General features: G+C 35.4%; 1 protein-coding gene across 3 annotated transcripts in view; it reads right to left on the bottom strand.

Annotated features, from left to right (window-relative positions):
• LOC136028337 (lachesin-like) overlaps positions 1–20,436 on the bottom strand; it is a 185,324-nt gene that overhangs the window by 76,194 nt on the left and 88,694 nt on the right. The window contains exon 1 of one of the 3 annotated variants that reach the window (XM_065706119.1): positions 19,431–19,537. The exons of the other annotated variants lie outside the window; for them this stretch is intronic. Within the exon in view, the coding sequence (XP_065562191.1) occupies positions 19,431–19,521 (91 nt within the window). The 5' untranslated portion in view covers positions 19,522–19,537. Of the gene's footprint in view, positions 1–19,430; positions 19,538–20,436 lie in introns of those variants that run through there. 3 annotated transcript variants of the gene reach the window in all.

Raw genomic sequence — 20,436 nt, forward strand, 5'->3', positions numbered from 1 at the left:
TATAATATTGAATATTAATATAATATTCAATATTAATATTATAATATTAATGTATTATATTAATAATATAATATTAATATAATATTCAATATAATATAATATTCAAATAAAGCTATGTGTTTGCTTTGAAGCCTGCGGTTTTGTGAAAAGATTACAGCCTTAACTTGCATTAACTTGATAAGTTTATATTTTATTTAATTTTTATGCATTTATCAAATTATCTTTCCTTTTGCACTTCAGTTACTATAATTTAATAATTAACTGTTTCGGGCAGTTACGATTTTTCTAAAACACATAAAATCTTGACTTAGAACCTATAATTTTCTAAAACACTTAATAATCATGATGCAGATTTCTCGCCTGTGCCATTTTGAGAACCTGGATGCACTGACACTATTTTCAGTTAGTTGACAGAAGCAAAATGGGTAGTAATATTAGTAGCACTGAGAGATTCAGCTTAATACCCAATGGCATTGCTCGGAAATTGCTGATACACCGCTTTGATAGCCAATATGTACATAGTGTGTTTTGACTCAGTTTAGCATCTCGCTCAAAATATCCAGAAAGCTTCAAAATAAAGTTTTAATTCTTCCCTTAGATATTACTAATACGCCCTTTTGATAACCTGCTTGTACATAGTCTGTTTTGATTTAGTTCAAAAGCTCACTCATAATCCCCTAAGACATTGAATTTAATACTCTTAGGATTACCGATAGTAGTAGTGGTAGTAGCAGTAATATTAGTAGGAGCAACGGGAGTACTAGTAGTGATGGCAGTAGCAGCATAAGTTATCAAACAGTTCGTGGTAACCTTTTGGTTGGTTTAACATGCCCCCAACATGAACTGATAGTTTCAATTGTACGCTCTAAGCTTTTTCTGGGATACAGCTATTATGCTTACAGGGGTAAGCTTACAGCTTACCCCTGTTACAGCTCACCCCTGGTAAGCTTACAGCTTACCTAGTATGCTTACACACTTAGCTGCGATACAGCTAAGTGTAGCACTACCACAAATCACCATCAATAAATAAATGAAATTAAAAACAATCAGAAACTATAATAAATAACAGAGTCAAACTCAAGATGAGCAGAAATTACCATGATTAGGGCTCACATTTCCTATGCCTTATCAAGGCCAGAACTTTACCGAAAAACTACAAATGAATGTGCATTGTCAGTTTAATATACATATGCTCATATTTACTCCTTAAAATCTGACTAATTTTTGATTTTTATAGTTATAAAAGGGAAAATATTAATTTTTTCCCAGTAAAGTGCATATTATGTTCTGACCTTGAGAAGGTATAGGGTCTGTGTGCCCTAACTATTTCAATTTTTACTGGTTTTGAATATGACTCTGATATTTATTATAATTGTCTGGTCGTTTGCGTTTCATTAATTTATTGGTGCTTATTTGTGGTAGTATTACGTTTGATGGATTGTTTATTTTTATTTTGGGCTTTTTTGGTTTAATAGAGTTCTTTAATTTTCCTTGAAAAGCTTATTTTGTGCAGAAAATTGTTTGATTTATTTCTGTTTGTTTTATATTGACATAGTCTTTTTATGGGAAAAACAGTTGGAAGGTTGATTGCCCTCCGATCACTTTTGACTTCTAAAAAGGACACTTGAACTTTTATTTTCCAGTCAAATTTGAGATGTCATAAGTGATCTAGATTATTTATCGACTGGTTATATAAAGTAACGATGTCAATGATATTATTTATACACTCTATAATACTAGCTTGCATATAGTTTTTTCCTTTGATTGAAACTTCTCACAAACGTTCCCTAAAACTTTCTACTTATTGCCCTTTTGAAAGGTCTAACTTAATATTGTAAGCCGTTATCGTAATATTAATTTTAAAAACTCTTTCCGAAAAACAAGTTTTTCATAGAAAAGTAAAGAGCTCCATTAAGCCAAGAATGAGAAAAAATAAAGTAAAATAATCTTCCAAGTGTAAAATTACCACAAATAATTATCAATAAATAAATGAAGCTCAAAACGAACAAAAATTATATTAAATAGCAAAGTCAAACTCAAAACGAGCAAAAATTGTCGTGAGTAGGGCTCATAACCCCCCATTCCTTCTCAAGACCGGAAAACAATTTGTGCTTGAAAAAAAAACAAAAAAAAATTACCTTGGATTGTCAGTTCAATTAATATATACTGATATTTATTCCCTCCGAGTTTTGATAATTTCTTTTCTATGATAGTAAGAAAAGTGAAAACACTTCAAACGTATTTTGTTTTCAGTAAAACGCAAATTGTGTTAAGGGCTTGATTAGGCATGATGGTTATCAGCCCTACTCATGTTAGTTTTTGTTCGTTTTGAGTTTGGCTTGGTTATTTATTTGAATTTCTGTTCGTTTTAAGTTTCATTTATTTATTGATAGCGATTTATGGTTTATTTACGCTTGGAAGATTACTTGATTTTAATTCTGCTAATTCTTGGCTTAATGGAGCTCTTTACTTTTCTTTGAATAACATGTCTGCTGGAGAAACTTTGTCAATTAAATTTCTGTTCGATTTTTATTGACATAGACACTTTCATGGAAAAAATAATATTTTATATCATTCTAGTTTAACGAACTGCAATAAGGAGCGACTCGGCTCAATTGTAACCGAAACTCTAAAAAACGGAATTTTTACAACAATAGCTACATCAAAAGAATCACATTTTAATGCTGATTTTAAATATATATAAAGGGCATTTCATTAAGTTTAGACCTACCCCTCAAAAGTTACGAGCCTGAGAAAATTTGCCTTATTTTCAAAAATAGGGGAAAACACCCCCTAAAAGTCATAGAATCTTAACGAAAAATTACAACATCAAATTCAGCGTATCAGAGAACCCTACTGTAAACGTTTCAAGCTCATATCTACAAAAATGTGGAATTTTGTATTTTTGCCAAAAGACAGATCACGGGTGCGTGTTTATTTGCTTCTTTTTTTGTTTTTATTTTCTTTTTTTGTTTTTTCCCCAGGGGTAATCGTATCGACCCAGTTGTCCAAGAATGTCGTGAGAGGGCTCATTCTAACGGAAATTAAAATTTTCTAGTGCCCTTTTGAAGTGCCCAAAACAATTGGAGGGCACCTAGGCCCCCTCACACACTCATCTTTTTCCCAAAGTCATCAAATCAAAATTTTAAGATAATCATTTTATTCAACATAGTCGAAAAACCTAATAACTATTTCTTTGAGGACGACTTACTCCCCTAAAGTCCCTGTGGGAGGGGCTGCACGTTACAAACTTTGACCAGTGTATCCACATAGTAATGGTTATTGGGAAGCGTACATACGCTTTCAGGGGGATTTTTTTGGTTTGGGGAGGGGTTGAGAGACGAGGTTACGCGGGGGGAACTTTCCATGGAGGAATTTGACAAGGGGGAAAAAATTTCCACGAAGGTGGGGCAGGATTAGCTTTTCTTTAAAAGAACAATGAAAAATAGAATATGAAAAAGTTTTTTCAACTGAAAGTAAGGAGCGGCGTTAAAAATTAAAATGAACAGAAATTATTATGCCTATGAGGAGTTCACCTCCTACTAATACCTCACTCTTTACGCTAAAGTAATTTTATTAATTTCAACTATTTATTCTACGGCCTTTGTGATTCAGCGGTCGTTCTTAAGTGTTCTTGTGCTTGCATTGTGCCTGCGTCCCCTTAAAAGTTCAGTTTTTTACAGTAATATTGGTTTGTCTTCTATTGCATATGCAGATGACGTTCTTCTTGTTGCCCCGACTCGCCGTGGATTGCTTTTTAATTTCACTTTATTAACCAATGAACTATCTAAGATTGGACTGTCAGTTAATGCGTCTAAATGCGAGTTTATTTGTTTTAATAGCCCTCATGCAGTCGCCCCATTCGTTGCTGAGACTGCAGTTCTACAAGGTTCTTCTCTAGTTAGTTGGCTTGGTCTGTGTTTTGGCCCAACACTTTCCACTACCTGTTTATCCCTAGTGAATCAAGCCGTGAAAAACCTACGCGTCTCTTACGGAAAAATATCCCCAAACAAAAGCCGTTACAACCGCAACGGTTTGTGCATAATTTATAACGCTTATTGCGCCCCTGTGCTTTTGTTTTTATCAGGCATGGCTCATCTGTTCCGTAAGAAAGATCGATATACTCTATGTACGGCTTATTTCAGATATTGCAAATTCCTCCTCCGGCTTCCTAGATGGCACCGAAACAAAAAAATTATTGCTTGATTTAGTTTAATAGATGTGCCTTCTCGGATTCGGTCTTCCAGTGATGATTTATGTAAAAAGACTATCAACTTTTTTCACGTTCATGACCGCCTGCAGCCTTTTTTCCATATTGATACTGGTTAGTTAGTCCATGTTTTCTTTTGTTAGTTTGAATTTATTCTTCGCTGTTTATCGTTTTTGTTTCATTCATTTATTCATTCTTAAGGAATTAGGACAAAACTTAACCTATAGTGTAAAGAGCGAGGTATTGACAGGGGGATAAACCCCCTCATATACGTAATAAAAATATATGAATATAGAAGTTCGTTACGTAAGTTACGTATATTTTTACTAATAAAAATGTTCGTAAAAAATTAAAAGTTCTAGTAGCCTTTTAAATAACTTTTAACTAAAAATGCCTTTTTAATTGGAGGGTAACTAGGCCTACTCCCCGCTCCTTTTTTCCCAAAATCGTCCGATTAAAACTATGAGGAAGCCATTTAGCCAAAAAATAAATTCATATGCAAATTAATTTTAATTATTCATCTGCGTAGAGCCAAAATCAAAACATGCATTAGTACAAAAACGTTCAGAAATTAAATAAAAAAACGTTTTTTAACTGAAAGTAAGTAGCGAAATCACACAGTTCGTGGTAACGAACTGTAGTAAGGAGCGACCCGGCTCAATACTAACCAATAGTAACCAACTCTAAAAAATGGAATTTTGATAACAATAGCTACATCAAAAGAATTGAATTTTAATGCTGACTTTGAATATATAAGGTTCATCAAGTTTAGTCTTACCCATCAAAAGTTACGAGCCTGAGAAAATTTGCCTTATTTTAGAAAATAGGGGGAAACACCCCATAAAAATCATAGAATCTTAACAACAATCACACCATCAGATTCAGCGTATCAGAGAACCCTATTGTAGAAGTTTCAAGCTCCTATCTACAAAAATGTGGAATTTTGTATTTTTTGCCAGAAGGCAGATCACGGATGTGTGTTTATTTGTTTGTTTGTTTTTTTGTTTTTTTTTCAGGGGTGATCGAATCGACCCAGTGGTCCTAGAATGTTGCAAGAGGGCTCATTCTAACGGAAATGAAAAGTTCTAGTGCCCTTTTTAAGTGACCGAAAAATTGAAGGACACCTAGGCCCCCTCCCACGCTAATTATTTTCACAAAGTCAACGGATGAAAATTCTGAGATTGCCATTTTATTCAACGTAGTCGACAAACCTTTTAAATTTGTCTTTGGGGACCACTTAATCCCCCACAGTCCCCGTGGGAGGGACTACAAGTTACAAACTTTGACCAGTGCTTACATATAGTAATGGTTATTGGGAAGTGTAGAGACGTTTTTAGGGGGGTTTTTTGGTTGGGGGAGGGGCTGAGAAGAGGGGGATATGTTGGGGGAACTTTACTTCGGGGAATTTGTCATAGGGGAAGAAAATTCCCATGAAGGGAGCGCAGGATTTTCTAGCATTATATAAAAAAAGACTTAAAAAATAAATTTGAAACATTTTTTTCAACTGGAAGTAAGGAGTATCATTAAAACGTAAAATGAACAGAAATTGTTACTCATATGAGAGGCTCACGTCCTCCTAATACTTCGCTCTTTACGCTAAAGTATTATTAGTAATTTCAACTATTTATTCTACGGCTTTTGTGATTCATGGGTCAATCTTAATGAATTGGGACAAAATTTAAGCTTTAGTGTAAAGACCAAGGTACTGACGAGGGGGTGAACCCCCTTATATATGTAATAAAAATATGAGAATACAAAAGTTCGTTACGTAAGCTAATTTGTAAGTTACGTATATCTTTCACTAATAAAAACATTCGTAAAAACTAAAAGTTCAAGTTGCCTTTTTAAGTAACCAAAAATCGGAGGGCAACTAGGCTTCCTCCCCCACTCCTTTTTCTCAAAATCATTCGATCAAAACTATGAAAAAGCTATTGAGCCAAAAAAAAAAAAAAAAAAAAAAAAATGCAAATTTCGTTTTAATTATTTCTCTGTGGAGAGCCAAAATCTAAACATGTATTGATTCAAAAACGTTCAGAAATTAAATAAAAAAAAACAAGTTTTTTTTACCTGAAAGTAAGGAGCGACATTAAAACTTAAAACGAACAGAAATTACTTCGTATATGGAAGGGGCTGCTTCCTCATCGACGTCCCGCTCTTTACGCTAAAGTTTTTTACTGTTTTAAAAAGTAGAGTTGAGAGAAAGAGTCAAACTTCTTCTACTGAATAAAATGAATAAGTTCTCCTCTATTCTCTTCTACTGAATACGTTCTCCTCTACTGAATAAAATGACTGTCTCGTAATTTTGACTGTATTAGTATGGAAAATCAAGAGGCTTGAGAGAAGGGCTGCTAGCCTTTCAATAAAGAAAAATTGAACTTTGAAATGAATTGGCTCTTTTAAAAATTCAATTATATTTCTAGCTATTATAGAGTGGTGCTGGCTATGATCTTGCTTATATGCCCATTTGAATATGCTTATATACCATTTGCCCATTACAGCATGCATACTGTTCTTTCCTTTAATTGAAACTAATAAACGTTCCCTAAGAGTTTCACGTTAATACTCTTAGCGTCATGAGTTACATTAACTGCAGCGGTAGTATTAAAAGTATGAATACAGCGCCTTCTAGCTGATTCAAATTCCCCAGAGCTTACTCTTATAGGTCTAAATTAATAATATAAGTTTATCTTCAGGTGTTGCTTTCTCACCTTATTGAAAGTCTACCAGCCTTTATTTTTTTTATTCAATTCAACCTCTGCTTAAATATTCCTTAAAATATTCACCCTATTACCCTTAGCTTGCACAGTAGCAATAGTTGAATCAGCAGTAGTAGCAGTATGCGCATAGCCTCTTTGGTTTCTTCAATATCTTCTTCAACACACGCTGAAAATACCAGCTTAATACATACCATCAACCATTCCTGAAGCATTTTTGATGCGTCCGCTTGACACCCTGTGTGGGCATAGCGTGTTTCGATTTAGTTCCATACAGTTTCTATATATCCCAAATCTGTCGCTTTAATATCCTTAGTTTGAATAGTTTTAGTAGTAGTAGTAGTAGTAGTAGCTGTAGAATTAATTGTAGTAGCCTAAGCCTTAGTGGAAGTAGCAATAGAGGTAATAATAATAGTAACAGTACCAGCAGTATGAGTAGGAACAGTAGCAATAGGATGCAAATAGTTTTTTTTGGTTAGTTTAACTTCCCTCACAGCAAACCCTGTTAGTTTCAAATTCACACACCAAACTATTCTAAAGATATTGTTGTTACACCCTTTTGAAAACCTGCATACAGAGGGCGTTTTCTGATTCAGTTCATCTTCCCCCCTCCCCTCCCGCTCAAAATTTCTTGAAAATTTCACCTTCATACCCTTAGACATAGTTGCAATAGTAATTACAGTAGTAGTATTGATATTACTAGTAAAAGTATTGAATAGAAATAGTACTACTAGCAGTAGTACTGTTAACCTATCGCATTTTGGTCAGTTGAAGATCCGTCTCATCAAGTCCTGAACGTTTCAACTTAAAACAATCAGCCATTACAATGGCATTATTGATATGTTCTTTTGATAACCTGTATGTTTATATACTTCTTGAAATTTCCATCTCAATGCTCTTAGCCCTACACGTAGTTGTAACAGGAGTGGTAGTAGTAGTAGTCAATTTAGCCGTAATAGTAGTATTAGCAGGAGTGTGCAAATATTACCTTTTGGTGACATAACATTCCTCTTAATGTATTCTCTGAAAGTTTCAACTTAATACCCCAATCAATTCTTCAGATAAATTATTTTGACTATGTGCATGCACATAGCGTCCTTTAATTTTGTTCAAATTTCCCCTTAACACTGTAAACAGAGTAGTTTAGTTGTAGTAGTGGTGGTAGCTGTAGTAGTATTGATAGCATGCAAATATTGTTTTCTTGATGATCTCCCTTATCATTTTCTGAATTTTCAAAATTAATATACTCAGTAATTCCTGTGTTGTATCCTTTTGACAGTCCGAATACACATAAAGTGCTTTGATTTACTTTAACACTCCTCTCAACATTCTCTGAGTGGCTCACTAAAATACCCTTCGTCTTCTTGGAAAGTGAAGTTCAAAATCGCATACCTTTATCAAATAACAAATACTATACGCAAACAATGAACGAATTGCCTAACTTACAACCCTTGTCCTGAGGACTGCGTGGAGGTTGACATGCTCAATAATGATCCTTTCAACAATGCTGAACAGAATTTAGATCAGGTATATTGTTAGAATTTCGATAAGATATATTTTGGGGAATGATCGACTTTGGGGGGGGGGTCTGACACCCCTCCATTCACTTTTGACTCTTAAAATATCACTAAAACTTCCGAATTCCAAACAAATGAGCTATGTCTGATCCAAAGTTTATACAACTACCTGTTCCATAAAAACCTTATATGCCCTGGACATAACTTACAACCGTTGCCCATGGGCTCTGGGTGATTGTGCCCACCCCAAAGACATTGTTATATGGAATTTGGACTAAATGTAACAAATTGGCAATCTCAAAATTTCAATTGAATGTGTTCTGGGAAAAGAGGAAGTCAGGGAGGGGGGACTGTTGCTCTCCATTGTGTTTGACTTTTAAAAGGGAGCTGTAACTTTACGTTTCAATTGAAATGAGGCTTTTCTAAAGTTCAAATGACCATTTCTTCCATAAGAATCTCAAATGCCCCTGGGAAATAATTTAAAACCATACCTTCAGACTCTGGGGGATTCTGTCCACCCCAATGGGCTTATTATGTGATTTTTAAACTATCTTTAAATAAATAGCTATCTCAAAATTTTGATTGGATGTATTTGTGGAAAATCAAACGTAGAGGAGGGAGTGGGGTGCCCCCAATCACTTTGACTCTTAGAAAGCGAACTACAACATCTAATTTTCTATCAAATGAGCCCTTTCTTCAGTTTATACGACAACCCTTTCCATAAAAACCTTATATTTCCTTGGGGCATAACTTATAACCCTTGCGCTGAGGGATCTGGGGCGTCATCCTCAAAGACGTACTTTCAAGACCTCATAACTGCGTTGAACAAAATGGCTATCTCATAATTTTTATTGATTGTGTTTGGGGAAATGGTAGGCTTGTGACCGAGGTTAGTTCCCCTCTAATCACTTTTGGCTGTTAAAAGGAACACTAGCCCCTTCAATTCCAATAGAGTCTTTCTCAAAGTTTCTACAACGAAAAATGGCCATCTCAAAATTTCTATCAGAAGTATTTCGGGAAAATACGAGGTGGGGGCCATGCACCCTACCGATACTCTAAATCTAAAAAAAAACACGCTCAAAATTTGTATTAGATACATTTCGGGAATACAAGAGGTGTTAGGAGGGAGGGTGTTATCCACCCTCCATCACTCTGAATATCAGAAATGGCACTAAAAATACTTATTAGCAATCTTACTAAGCATTTCTAAAGTTTATATGATCACCCTCTCTACATAAACCTTGTATGCCCCCAGGACATTACTTACAACCCTAGCTCTAGGGTCTATATGGGAGGGAATTGACATCCTAAGATGCATAATTTACGGACTTCTCAGCTACGTTGAACAAAATGGATATCTCACAATTAGTTTCGAGAAATGGTGGCCATGGGTTATTTTCTCTCCAATTATTTTTATCAATTCAAAAGGGCACTAACCCTCTCAACATCCCTTTCAATTTTTCTTCAACATTCCCTTGGATGGTTCTTTCGATATCCTTAGCCCTAGTAGCACCTGCTACAAAAGTAGTAGTTTTAGTGATAGTAGTGTTAGTAGTAGTAGTAGTAACGTCTAAATATTGCCTTTTTGGTCAGTTGATCATCTCCCATATCATTTCCTGAAAGTTCAAAATTAATATCCTCAGTCATACCTGGTTTATGCCATTTTGACAACCCATATACACATAACATGATTTGATTTAGTTCAACACTCCCCTTAGTATTCCTTAAAAGACTCACCTTACTGTCTTTCTTACGCTGGGAAAGTAGTAGTCAAACATATTTTGTCTCAGTAATATATGCTATATGTGGACAATTATCAAATTAGCTAACTTACAGCCCTGTGGCCTCGGGAGGGTCGGAGGGGGAAGTAAACATCCCCAAGCGCAAAATTACCCTACCTTTCAGTAAAACTGAAAAAATAGATGTCTCCAAACCTTGTTTCGATGCTTGTTTTGGGGAAATGATGGGCGTATGGGGGGAGGGGAGCTCCTAAAATTTAACTTTTGATTCCTAAAAGGGCACTATAACTTCCAATTTCAAATAAAAAGAGCCTATCTGAGGTTTTTGTGAGAACACATTCCATAGAAACCTTGTATATCTCCAAAGCATAGCTTACTAGCCCTTCCTCAGGTGTCTCGAGGGTTGTGTCAACTCTAAATGCATTGTTATTTGTTCTTTGGACTATTTTGTTTTAAAATAAATATCACAAAATTTTAATTAGATACGTTTCATGAGAAAAGGGATATAGGGGCAGTGACTTCCATCACTTTTGACTCTTAAAATGGAACTTAACGTTCCGAGTTTCAACCAAGTGAACGACTTCTAAAGTTTATACAACCATCCCTTCTACGAAAGCCTTAAATGCCCCCCGTGGCATAAATTACAACCCTTTCCCGAGTCTGTGGTTGTTTGTAGCACACCCAAAAGCCTTGTTATAAGATCTTTGGACTATATTGAATAGAATGACTATCTAAAACTTTCTATTGGATTCATTTCGGGAAAACACGACATATGAGGGGATGGGGGTAGTTGTCCTCTGATCACTGTGACTCTAAAAAAGCACATTAAAACTTCTGGTTACTGATCCTTTGAGACCCCTCTGAAGGATATACAGACACCCTTTCTATAAGAAACCTTATATGCCCACAGGGCATAATCTACAGCCTCTACCCTGCAGTTTGTGGGGTGGTTGTCATCCTCAGAGTCATAGTTTTTTGACTCTTCAGTTACCCTGAACAAAATTACTATGTGAAATTTTTCATTGCATGTGTTTGGGGAAACAATGGGCGTGGAGGGTAAGGGGGGGCTGGCTGCTTTCAAATCACTTTTGAACTCTTAAAAAGGGCACTATAACTTCCAATTTTAAATCAAATGAGCCCCGTCTGAAGTTTATATGATCCGCCTTTCCATAAAGCCTTATAGCTCCTCATGGCATAATTTACAATCCTTACCCCTGGGACCTGGGGGTTTTGCTAACCCAAGAAGAATCGCTTTATTTTCTGTTGACTATCTTCAACAAAATGGCTAATTCGGAATTTTAATCATAGGCATTTGGTAAAATAGGGGTAGTCGGGTGGGGAGGGGAAGCTAGTTAACCTTCAACATTTTTAACTCCCAAAAGGGAGATAGAACTTCAATCTTCAACCGAATAAGCCTCTTGTAAAGCTTATACACCTCCCTTCCTTAAAAACCTTAAATGCCTCAGGGCATAGCTTACAACCCTTACCCCCAGGCTCTGTTTTTTCAACCCAAAAGCCTTGCTGTATGATCCTCAGACTATTTTGGGTAGAATTACTATCTATAAATTTCAATTGGACGCATTTTGGGAAAATATGACTGTGTTTGTGTGTGTATGCAGGGGGGGGGTAGCTGTCCTCCGATTAATTTGGCTCTTAAAAAGCGCACTTACATTTCTGATTATCAGTTCAATAAGCCACCTTCGAAGTTTATATACCACTCCTTCTATAAAGTTTTATATGGTCTCAAGGCCATAGCTGACAACCCTTGCCCTGAGGGTTGTGGGGGGGAGAGTTGATCCTTAATTTCCGGAACTTTCAACTACGCTGAACAAAATATCTATCTCAAAATCGTATCAGCGTAACAGGGCGTATCAGCAATATCTAAGGAATAGCTTATAATGTTTAGTTATGGCCCTCAGAGCTACTTGTGGGGGAAGTTGAGCTAAATCAAAACATACTATGTACATTTGAGTAACTAAAGGGGTTACCAGCAATATTCCACTAGCATTATAAGCTATTAAGCTAAAACTCTTGGAATTACTAATATTTTTACCACTGTTGTCATTACTTCTACTACTACTACTGTTACTACTGACACTTCAATGGGACTAAATCAAAACAGTTTAAGTGGATCGAAATTGCAAAATTGCCATAGACGGGACATCTTTGGACTTGAATAAGTTATAATTTGGAAACTTTTAAGAAAAAATCTTATATTGCTACGAAACAAAATCAAAAGGCACCATTGGCAAGCTGGTTGTCAGTAGCACATCAGCAATATCTCAAGAATGGTTAAGAGTATCAAGTTGAAGCGTTCGGGACTTGTACTACTGCTACTGCTGCAGCTACAATTTAACTAAATAAAAGGCTTTGAGTGAATCCAGGCTGTTAACATGGCATAAGTACTGTGTCTTAGGAACAATGTGCATCCAGATTGTCAACAAGGCGTATTTGAAATATATTAGAGTATAACTAGGGCTCTTAAGTTAGGTGTTTGAGAACATTTTATTGAAGGTGTTGAGCTAATTCAGGACATTGTGTTCATTTAAGTCTGTCACAAGGAAGTAATTGCCATATCTTTTCGAAGAGATGATTAATTAGGCTAAATACTTGCATTGAAAGGACGTATCTGCAATATAGCTATTATGGCAGAGGGCTTTACGGTAAAACTTTAAGGAGAATTTAGGGTGTATGTTGAGCATTAACCTCAAATTAAAACGCAATATATGCAGATAGTTCTACAACTATTATACTACAGCCGTTGACCAAAATAGAAACAGATTAAGTGGATCCAGGATGTCAAAATGGCACATATACAACATATGAGTAACTGATTACTGTTTGAAGTTGAATCTTTCACGGAAGTTTGAGTGGAATGTACCAGAACTAAACTAAAAGACACTGTGTGCATCCAGCTTTGTCAAAAGGGCTTGTCTACAACATCTTACGAACAGCAAAGGGCATGAAAAGTGAGCTAAATTAGAATTTACTGTGTGCATCCAAGTTTGTCAGAACCGTGTATTTGCAATATCTCAGGAAACCTTGAAGGATATAAGGTGAAACTCTTAGGGCATGTGGAGAGAGATAGTTCAGAATAATTGTTCTATTCTCAGGGTTGTAACATGATATGGTTCATGTTCTGTCAAGCGTATAGGACCCAAAAGAGTATTTCCCCAAACCCATCAATCCAAAGCATTGTAGTACAACAATTATTTAAATGTTGCAAAATTTCGTTAAACATATAAATAGTAAGCTAAAATCTGGATTCTTATGGGGAAATTCTAAAAATTAAAAACAATTAAATAAAAAAACAAGTTTTTAACTGCAAGTAAGGAGTAACATTAAAACTTAAAATGAACAGAAATTATTCCGTATATGAAAGGGACTGTTCCCTCCTCTACACCTCGCTCTTCACACTAAATTTTAACGCTGTCACAACTCTACCTTTTAAAACAATAAATGACCCTAAATCACAAAGGCCATAGAATAAATAGTTGAAATTGCTAAAAATACTTCAGCGTAAAGATCAAGGTATTGTGGAGGAGACGACCCCCCTTATATACGTAATATTTTAGGTTCGTTTTAATTTTTACTGATATTCGTTACTTCCAGTTGATAAAAAATGTTTTTTTTATTTATTTTCTCATTGTTTTTTTTTAATAATGCTAGAAAATCCGCACCCCCTTCATAGGAATTCTCTTCGTTCATAATAAATTCCTCTATGGAAAGATTCTCCCATCTAACCACCTCCCCTCCCTAAAAACGTCTGTAAACTTCATAATGGCCAATACTCTATGTAGACAATGGTCAAAGTTTGTAACTTGCAACCCCTCCCCCGGTGACTATGGGGGATTAAGTCTCCCCAAAGACATAGTCATTAGGTTTTTAACAAAGCTGTACAGAATGGCTATCTAAAAATTTTGATCCGGTGACTTTGGGAAAAACATATGCGTGGGAGGAGGTCTAGGCACCCTCTAATTTTTTTGGTCACTTGAAAAGGGCACTAGAACTTTAATTTCTGTTAGAACAAGCCATCTTGCAACATTCTATGACCATTGGGTCGATACGATCACACCTGGGAAATAAACAATAACAAATAAACACTCAGCCGTGATGTGGCTTCTGGCAAAAAGTACAAAATTCCACATTTTTGGGCTTTCGAGCTTGAAATTTTGACAGTAGGGTTCTCTGATACCCTGAATCTAATGGTATGATTTTAGTTTCTATTCAATGACTTTTAGGGGTGTTTTCCCCCATTTTTTCAAATATGGCAAATTTTCTCAGGCTCGTAACTTTTGATGGGCAAAATTAAACTTGATGAAACGTATATATTTCAGTCTGATATGGGAGAAGAAGACCTTCCCGTCCGATTGGAAGATGTCAGTGATAATCCCAGTATTTAAAAAGGGGGACAAATACGACAGCTACAACTACTGAGGGATATCACTCATGGATATGGCTGCCAAAGTATTTGCGATGATTATGCTTAAAAGGTTCAAAGAAGCAAGGGATGAACGAACACGTGAAAATCAGTGCGAGTTTCGAAGAGAGAGATGGTGCACTGACCAGATCTTCACTCCTCGCCTCATTTTTCAACAATACGAACGTTACAACCTCCCCATAATTAACATGTTCCTAGATTTTGTGGCTGCGTTCGACTCAGTAACCTGCGAAAACCTTTGGCGAATCATGGCGGAAGACGGTATGCCAGTTGAATTCGTGGAGCTGTTGAAAGCCTCCTACAAGCATTGCAGATCGATCATAAGAGTGCTGGGCGAAGAAAATGAGCCCTTCAGTGTAGAAAGCGGTGTGAAACAGGGATGTATATTGTCCCCTGTTTTGTTTATCTACTGTATAGATTGGATTCTAGAAAGGGCATTCCCAAGTTTTGATGGTGATGTTATGGGATTTGGCATTAATGTGCTTGACCTGGACTACGCGGATGATATCGACGCCTTTGCTGCCGATCCAGCAACTGCCCAAGCAATGCTAAATGAAATAGCACATTTCTCTCAGCTACTGGGTATGAAGATCGACACGGCCAAAACTAAAGTCATGGATAAATATAAAGTCGGATTATCAGCTTGTTCTTTACGGACAAGAGTTGCAAAAAGTCGATAGCTTCACCTATCTTGGCTCAGTAATAGACCCTCATGGAGGCTGCGACCTTGACATACAGAACAGAATAAACAAAGCCCAGGCCATCTTCTCACAACTCCGCCGCCATCTGTGGAACCGGCGGGAGATTAGCATGAAGACAAAAATTCCTGTATATAAAGTGGCTGTTAGATCTGTCCTCTTATATGCAGTAAAAAATTGGCCACTGAAGGTGCTTCATCTCCATGATTTGAAAGTCTTTGACCACCACTGTCTACGAATGATCCTGAAGATTCGATACTCCGACATAATCTCAAATGCTGATAAGCGCCACCACTGCTGTAAATTCGAACCCGCCACCACGATTGCAAAACAGAGAAGACTGCGTTGGCTTGGTCATGTGCTTAGAAGACCCAATGACCGCATCATGAAGCAAGTACTTCTAGCTGCCCCGTTGCCAGATTGGCGCAGGCGACCCGGCGGTCAATCAAAGAATTGGTGGGCAACTGTCAAAAATAACCTCAACCCCATTGGCGGATTTCGAAGATTTGGCAGAAAGTGGGAGAGCTGCTGGCTTTGGTTTGTTGAAGAGCTGGCACAAGATCGCGACAAATGGGAGTAAACCATACGTAGTCTTCTAGATGCCGGGTGAGGCGTCCTCGTCTGGTCCCGCGACAAGTACAATTAAGTACAAGTAAGTATATATTTAAAATCAGCATTAAAATTTGATTATTTTTACGTAACTATTGGTATCAGAATTCCGTTTTTTTTAGTTTCGGCTTCGGTTGAGCCGGGTCACTCCTTACTACGGTTAGTTACCACGACCTATTAGAAACTCAAACAAAATTAAAGTATACTTTTCTAGGACATTCGAAAAGATTAAAAATGCTCTTTTTTTTACCAATACGAAAAACCATGTCAATTAAAAAAAACACAAGTTACAACTTTTCCCGCAAAAGAAGTTTTCCAAAGAAAAGTAAAGATATACCATTGAACAAATCAATTAATACATGAGAACAAAGCAAACAAAAATAGCGATAAATAACCTAGCCAATCTCAAAAAGATCAGAGACGACAAATAAGTGTAAGGCTAATGCCACCTCTACCTTTTAAAGACCAAAACATAAAATGCACTATGCTTAAAACAAATATGTGTTCGAAATATGTGTTCTGTATATGTATATGTTCACAATAACACTGTTAACACTGTATATGTTATATATATGTTAACACTGTACATGTGTTCGAAATATCCAGTTAAATAATTTTATATCTATTCACTGTCAATAAAAAGGTATCATCCCTATTTTGAACTGTTTTACTTTCGGCTTAAAACAAAATATATTATGAACATTTTTCTGCTTTTTCAACTCTAACAAATCAAAAATTATTAAGACTTATAGTAATTAATATCATTGTGTATATTAAAGTGTCAATTCAGATTCATTAGCTTTTTTCGTTAATCTTTGTTGTTTTGTTGAGTATTTATCTTATTTTTTATTGATCTTATGAGAAAAACAAACACATGGCCCGAAATAAATATTTTTTTTCAGCAAAGTTAAAAATATGCTTTGATCTTTAAAAGGCCTAGGGCCGTTGGTCCTACTCTTCTTTGTGGTAGTTTCCATTAGTTTCTTTTTTTTTTAGCTCGAATTGGTTATTTGTTGTAATTGCTGTGTTTTCGGTTCATTCATTCATCTATGGTGATTTTTGGTGGTTTTACGCTTGAAAAGCTATTTGACAAGATACTTAGGTACTAGAAAATCATTTACTTTGGAAAACTGCTTTTGTGTAAAATCATTTATGCAATTAGTACCTTAAGGAATCGCTCTATCTTGTCAATTATAAAAGTTTTTTGTTTTGCCAAACTATTTAGAATTGATTGGTAAATTTAATAAGAGTTCAGAGTTTTGTATATATATATATATATACATATATATATATATATATATATATATATATATATATATATATATATATATATATATATATATATATATATATATATATATGTATATATATATATGTATATATTTATATATATATTTATATATATATATATATATATATATATATATATATATATATATATATATATATATATATATATACAACTTTTCACTTTGTCACAGCCTTTCACTTAAGTTCTGTTAGGTGAAAGTAGGGAGCATCCTTAAAACTCAAAACGAACAGAAAATATTCCATATACCAAGGGTTTCTCATTCGTCGTGACCTTGCTTTTTGCGCTAAAGTTTGACTGTTTGTTCCCAATTTTTTAAGAATTGCTATTGAAACACAGGGGCGTTTAATTATAATAGGAAGCTAAAAGAGCAAGGTATTGTGGATGGGGCAATCCTTCATACATGTAATAAATCTACCAAAGTTAATACGTAATTCCATTTTAGTTTTTCTTGTGCGGTTAGCCAAATTCAAACCTGTATTAGTTGAAAAAAATTCGAAAATTAAATAAAAAACAAGTTGTTTCTATTTAAAGTAAGGAGCGATATGAAAACTTAAAACGAATAGAAATTTGACCGTATATGAAGAGAGCTGTCCCCTCCTCAACACCTAACTCTTTACGCTATATTTTGATTCTTTGTCACAACTCTACTTTTTAAAACACTAAGAAATTTAGCGTAAAGAGCTAGGCATTGAGGTTGGGACAGCCCCCTTCATATACGGAATAATTTCTGTTCGTTTTAAGTTTTAATGTCGCTCCCTACTTTCAGTTAAAAAAAAATTTTAATTTGATTTTCCAGAAAAATAAGTGTTAAACAGCAGTAAATAACAATTGTAAAGAAAAATAAGGAGCCAAAATTAGAATATTGAAAGCTAGAGTGATGGCAGTGGTCAAATACGGTATTTGAAGCGTGAATGCTCCGAAAAACGAAGGAAGATTTGCATGGTTTTTTTTCCAAAGAAATTACCTACGGATTGTTCTGGGTACCCATAAAATTTAAGGGATACTTGACTTTCTGGGAGGATGTAAAGAGGGAGACTTTGGATTTATTCTTTAATTAGATTTATGTAATTTATTAGTTACCACATCTCATATCTATCAAAGTGTAATTAATTCTGGGTACCCAGAATGTTCACCGTAACATTGATTTTAAAGGTAAAAAAAGTAAAAATGCATATTTTTCTCTCTAATTATTTAAGAATTGATTGCGGTTAGATTGAACTATTAGGACAATCCTAACATAATTCTAAATATTAAATGTTTTGACGTCTGTGAAATTAAAGAATCCATGGGAGGATGTCATATACATAAAATTTACGGATTGTTCTGAGTACCCGACTGACTAACCATATCTCAAAACTGTAAGTTGTACAAAAACGTGGTTCATTCCCCGTTTCTATGGCTATACTGTGGGAAAGGCTGAGATGGTTAGAACACATTTTGCGGATGAAGGATGATGGATCGCCAAAAATCATCCTTGTCGGCCAACCGCCTAGGGCCAAAAAAACAGCAGGTTGTCCCCGAATGGGGTGGGAGGATGTCATATACATAAAATTAAAGGGAATCATTGAATTTCTGGGAGGGTGTAAAGAGGGAGACTTTGAATTTATTGGAATGGAAGAGTGTGCATAATTGTGTTGGCTGCAGGCGGCTTAGTGCTGCAGTGAGTTTTTAGCAGTAGTTATAAAATGTGGGAAAAAGCAGTTATAAAATCTTCTATGGAAAGATAATATAAGAAAACAAGTCGAACACAACGACAAAAGACTGGAAACATCATTTTCTACAAAAATAAAAGTTTTTAGAATGCCAATTAGAGCCTCTAAGACTCTTTTATAAGTTAATAAGGCTGATCTTTATCAATATTCAATTTAATGCTGTATATTTAATCCAAATCCTGTTATCTGATCAGATTGTTTTGCCTATTTTCCAAAACAATTCAAATCTCATTTAATCTGACAAATTTTTACAGGTGACTTGAAACTTATTTAGTTGTACTAAATTGAGATCAAAACAAAAATCAAATCGAAAAATAAATTTCAAAAATTCAATGTTTAGACTTGTAGCAATTTAGACATTGCCTACTGTTGATTACCGTGATCAGCATTATAATTAGAAAATAATAGTTAAAAATTAGTTATAAGAAAAGGCAAGAATATAAGATTGATTCATAGATGTGTCTACAATAGTACATACATTTAACTAGAGTAAGGTCCACTAGCAGAAGGATTACAAAAGGCACCATCAACATTGTATCCGAAGTCATTTCACTACTGGATGTGAACATATCCTAACAAGCCCACTACCTACTTTGATCCCATCTCTTGAAATCTTTTAACCTATCTTTTTCCGACGCATCCACAGATATTTGAACCAATCACTGGCGGGAAATATCTTTCCATGAGACCAATCGCAAAATGAAGAAAATATTGAAGCAAAGTATGATAACTTACAGAAAGACAGAAATCAGTCAAGAATGAAGTATACTACAAAGTACTATACACCAGATTAAATACAAAAGTAAAGCTCACCTTTTATAAGTCTTATAAGTGTTTTAATTCATATATAATAGCTTGGAAAGCAAAATATCGTTACTTTTTTTGTTAACTTAACTAGACTGACCCAAGGAAGGCCCAATTAAGAAACGTAAAGGGCTATATATATATATATATATATATATATATATATATATATATATATATATATATATATATATATATATATATATTTTTGTGTGTGTGTGTGTGTGTGTGTGTGTGTGTGTGTGTGTGTGTGTGTGTGTGTGTGTGTGTGTGTGTGTGTGTGTGTGTGTGTGTGTGTGTGTGTGTGTGTGTGTGTGTGTGTGTGTGTGTGTGTGTGTGTGTGTGTGTGTGTGTGTGTGTGTGTGTGTGTGTGTGTGTGTGTGTGTGTGTGTGTGTGTGTGTGTGTGTGTGTGTGTCGTACCCAGTCCTGGCTTCGCTACGTGGCAGGCTTGTGCACATTGGGAATTTTTTCTACACCTTTCACTTTAGCTGTTCAAATTCATTCAAATTCATGTCATCCTATGTCTATGCCCTTTGAAGTACTTAAAATCGGTATGATCATCATTTTATTCTCTAGTTTCAAGTAATAGAGGACAAAACTTCGCGTGGTCCATATAACTTGACGTAGCACACATAAGCTTGTATTTATGTGATCCTTTCTGTTGCTTGTCTTCTAACCG

This window comes from Artemia franciscana, chromosome 6 (assembly GCF_032884065.1).
Source record: "Artemia franciscana chromosome 6, ASM3288406v1, whole genome shotgun sequence".
NCBI classification, from domain to species: Eukaryota; Metazoa; Arthropoda; class Branchiopoda; order Anostraca; family Artemiidae; genus Artemia; species Artemia franciscana.